The 4,185-nt window shown below is 47.4% G+C and overlaps 1 protein-coding gene across 3 annotated transcripts in view; it reads left to right on the plus strand.

Moving 5' to 3' along the window:
• The first annotated feature begins 3,384 nt into the window (after positions 1-3,384).
• FKTN (fukutin) overlaps positions 3,385-4,185 on the plus strand; it is a 19,104-nt gene continuing 18,303 nt past the window's right edge. For 2 of the 3 annotated variants that reach the window (XR_006169603.1, XR_006169604.1), the window contains exon 1: positions 3,554-3,736. Coding sequence is in view for 1 of the 3 variants with exons in the window: in XM_042823018.1 (XP_042678952.1) it covers positions 3,632-3,736 (105 nt within the window). In the remaining 2 variants the exon portion in view is untranslated. Of the gene's footprint in view, positions 3,406-3,547; positions 3,737-4,185 lie in introns of those variants that run through there. The other variant, XM_042823018.1, reaches the window with a different exon arrangement.

Here is a 4,185-nt window from a genome sequence, read left to right on the forward strand (position 1 = left end):
AAAAAAAAACAGCAGCAACAAAAAAGGCATGTTATATTCTTTGTGGAAAGAGTTAACATTTCAGTGAAAATTATTTGTATATCATTGACTGTTTAAAAAAAAAATCTGCTTGCTTCCCTCTAATCAAGTCCAAGAGCTTAGAAATAATTTTTTCAGCTACATATTAGAACTGCTTTGAAAGTAATGCCTCCTAGTTTATTATGTTGGCTCACAGTGTCAGAGGAGGTGGTATGGTAGTAGAAGTTAAGCCTGGGAAGGAATAACCACATGCATCAGTATAGATTTGGGACTGGCCTGCTAGAAAGGAGAAAGAAGCTCTGCAGAGAACGCTCCAGGTGTCCTGGTGGACAACAGGTTGGCCATGAAATAGCAGTGTGCTTTTGTGGCCAAGAAGGCCGCAATAAAAAGAATGTGGTCATCAAGTCAAGAGAAGTTCCAGCACTGGAACAAGCTGCCCAGAGAGGTTGTGGAGTCTCCCCTGGAGATTTTCAAAACCTACCTGGATGCTTTCCTGTGCAACCTGCTGTAGTGAACCTGCCTTTTCAGCAAGTTGGAATTACTGGTCTGCAGAAGGTCCCTTCCAACCCCTGTGGTTCTGTGATTGTGACATAATCCTTAAATGAACAGCATCTGAAGCTATCACATAGACAGTTGTTACTATCCAAATCTCAAGTATTTCTTCCTTATTTCTTTAGGGTTTTTTTGTTTTTTTTTTTTGTTTTTTTTTTTTTTTTTTTAGTTGCAGTGAACATCTGAGTAGAGCTCAACTGCAAAAATGTCATTGTCATGTGAGATTTGCATGCCTGGGCCCTGATGGTGTTTAGAGAGAAGGATTATGATGTTTGCTTCTTATTTTGGGACTTATTCTTTAGGCTGTAGTTAATAGACTCCTAAATAGCCAAGTGCCTGTTCCTACTATCTGGTCATCTGCTTGGTTTTGGATGTCCAGCTACAGTTTCTGTTTAAATTTACCCTACTATAAACATTAATTTTTCTTTCTGGAGCAGAAAGTATGTAATGAGAAGCAACCATGAGTAATCTAACTCTGTAATGAGAGTGTAATAAGAGAGGTCACAAGGTGTTCCCCAGGGCTCAGTACTGGGACTGCTTCTATTTAACGTCTTTATTAATGATCTTGATGAAGGGATTGAGTGCACCCTCAGTAAGTTTGCAGACGACACCAAGCTGGGCGGGAGTGTTGATCTATTTGAGGGGAGAAAGGCTCTACAGGGGGACCTGGATAGACTGGATTGATGGGCTGAGTTTAACTGTATGAGTTTCAATGGGGCCAAGTGTCAGGTCCTGCATTTTGGTCACAGCAACCCCAGGCAACCCTACAGGCTTCAGGAGGAGTGGCTGCAAAGAGGCCTGATGGAAAGGGACCTTGGTGTACTGATAGACAGTCGGTTGAGTATGAGCCAGCACTGTGCCCAGGTGGCCAAGAAGGCCAATGGCATCCTGGGTTATATTAGGATGGTGTGGTGAGCAGGACTAGGGATGTCATCCTGCACCTGTATTCATCATTGGTGAGGCCTCACCTCGAGTACTGTGTTGAGTTTTGGGCATCTCTGTACAGAAAGGACATTGAGGTGCTGGAGCAGGTCCAAAGTTGTTGTTACATGAAAAATGGCAGCAGACAGGCAGCCTGACAGAATGGTGTCTGACTTGGAAGTGGGAGTGAAGCAAAGGTGTGTCATTGAATTCCTCCATGTGGAAATAGTGGCACCCACTGACATTTATTGACACTTGCTGAATGTGTATGGAGATCAAACAGTGGATGTGAGTAAAGATGAGGCAATGAGTGGTGTGTTTCAATAGTGGCCATAGAGGGTCACTTCTGCTGGAGCAGATTTTTACAGGCCTGCATGCTGCACTCTTGCTCCCAGCTAGAAAAAAAATGCATAGCTAATGGTGGTGATTGTATTGAAAAAGTGTTTTGTAGCTGAGAACGAGCTCTATCAAATAGTATTATCTTTGTATCTATTGTAGTTTCCATGGAAATAAGAGGCGTTGCTTTCAGAGCAACCTATGTAATTTTTTTCTTTAATGCTTAGTTTGAAGGCAGCATGAAGTATTTCATACTGTGATTCTTTTGACTTGCAAGTTTTAGTCTAACCAATGTCCTAAATTAACTTAACATGTGACTTTGTACTCTTGAAAGATAAATTTGTTACAATAGTTTGCACAGATTTCAGATCTTTGCTGCTAACAGCTAGTTCCATTGTTGGTGTTGTGTTTGTTTTGTTTTGTTTTGTTTTGTTTTTTTCCAGTAAATGGGGATATGAAGAATTGCCTTAAGCACTTTAGATTTTTTTAGACTTTTTTTTTTTTTTGAGCTAGTGTCTGTTTTGATTTGAGTACCAATATAGTAGTGATACAGTTGATACACTGTTTGTACAAAGTATATTAATGATATTTGTTAAGAACTTGCTCTGAGGGTAAAGAGAGATGCATGCAGCCTTTGGAGCTGCTTTTCCCAGAGGAAGCTTCAGGGATAGGAGGGATGGTTCTTTGGCTGGGATTATCTTCTGTCCGATGCAGTAATACAGCTGGTGACTTCAATGCTGAGCCTCACTGCTCTGGAGACAGACTGTTTGGTTGGCAAGTCAGGGGAGATCTTCTAAATGACCAAAATGAGATTTTACTACTACTTACTTGAGCAGTTACTGGTAATATTTCAGCATTAAAATATCTTCAGCACAACCTGTAAGGAACTGGAGGTTTCCCTCGAATGAATATAGCAGAAGGTTATCTTCATTTCTGTGAGAAGGTGCACGAATTTAGGAATTTTGCACGGATTGCAGAAAGGATGATGTAAAAGCATCCAGCTGAGATGTGTTCCTTTAAGTACCAAATTGAGAAGGCAGAAGGGGACTTGTCTTTCTTCCCTCATTGCTTTTTCTCCTCAAAGAACGGCACGAAGCTATGGCACAAACCTCCTTCGCTGCTTCTCGTATTCAGACAGAGGCAGACGTTCTCCCCAGTTCACTCCTATGGGCCGGGCCGCTCTGCCGGATCTCATCTCATCTGCCGGATCTCATCTCATCTGCCGGATCTCATCTCATCTGCCGGATCTCATCTCATCTGCCATCACGCTTCGGCCCATCCCTCGGCAGCCCCCTGCCCGCAGACCCGTCGCCGCCCGCTGGAGGCAGGGTGCCTTCCGCTGTCTCTGACGGGTGTGTGTTGCCAGTGTTTTGTATTACTGAATAAAGCTGAGAGCTGATGCGTACACCTCAACCTGTACCACGCTGCCTTCATTGCCGCGCCGGCGTCCCTGGGATGGGGGCGGGGCGGGGCGAGAACGGGGGGAGGAAGGGCGGGCGGGGGCTGCGTTGCGCCTGAGGGCCAGGGCGGGCGCGCATGCGCGCAGCGGGAGGCGCGGAGCGGGTGGTGGAGGCGCAGGTAAGGGCGGCCCTTCCGTGCCGCGGGGGGCCCGGCGCGGGGGCTGGGAGCTCGGCGCTGCGATGTCCGCCTGAGCGCAGCTGCCGCGGCCCAAGTGGCGCCGCAGGGCCGTGCGACGCCTCCCCCCTGCGTTTCCCCGCAGGCCGACGGCGGGGCGTTGCGCAGTGGGGAAGATGAGAGGCGCAGAGCTGCTGTGGGGCGGCGTTGTCGTGCAGCCCCGGGACTGATGCAGAAGGTCAACAAGAACGCGGTGCTGGCTGTGCTGAGCCTGACCAGCCTGGTGTTCCTCCTCTTCCAGCTCTACTACTACAAGTTCTACCTATCGCAGAAGGTAAAACCAGGCGCCCGCCTTTGGCCGCTTTCCCGCAGTCTGTGATGGTGAACGAGGCCGTGGTGATGCGTTCCTCATGGTCTGTGAAGGCTGAAAGCTGAGCCGCTAGCTGCCGTGACTTCACGGCGTCAATAAGCGCCAGCAACGCGAAGTTGCTCCGCGTCTGGGAAGAGAGAGCTCTGTCCTGCTGCTTTGCCCCCGTGGTGCTTGCCTAACGTGCCGGTGTTTGTCACCCTGCTGTTGACCTCGGTGCACAAACCCGAGACCTGATCCTGTCCACACAGCTCGTGTCAGCCTATCTAAATAATAAATACAGCAATAGGCTTCGGTTTCTAGTAGGCTTCTAGTGCTGTAGGTGGGTAACAGTAGGCATAATCAGAAAGGGCTAACTGGATAAATGCCCCTGAAAATATTGTTAAGAGGTCATAAGCAGGTATTCAGCTGAAACT

Source organism: Centrocercus urophasianus, unplaced genomic scaffold (genome assembly GCF_019232065.1).
Source record: "Centrocercus urophasianus isolate 14NV4802_14NV808 unplaced genomic scaffold, USGS_Curo_1.0 seq_21, whole genome shotgun sequence".
NCBI lineage: Eukaryota > Metazoa > Chordata > Aves > Galliformes > Phasianidae > Centrocercus > Centrocercus urophasianus.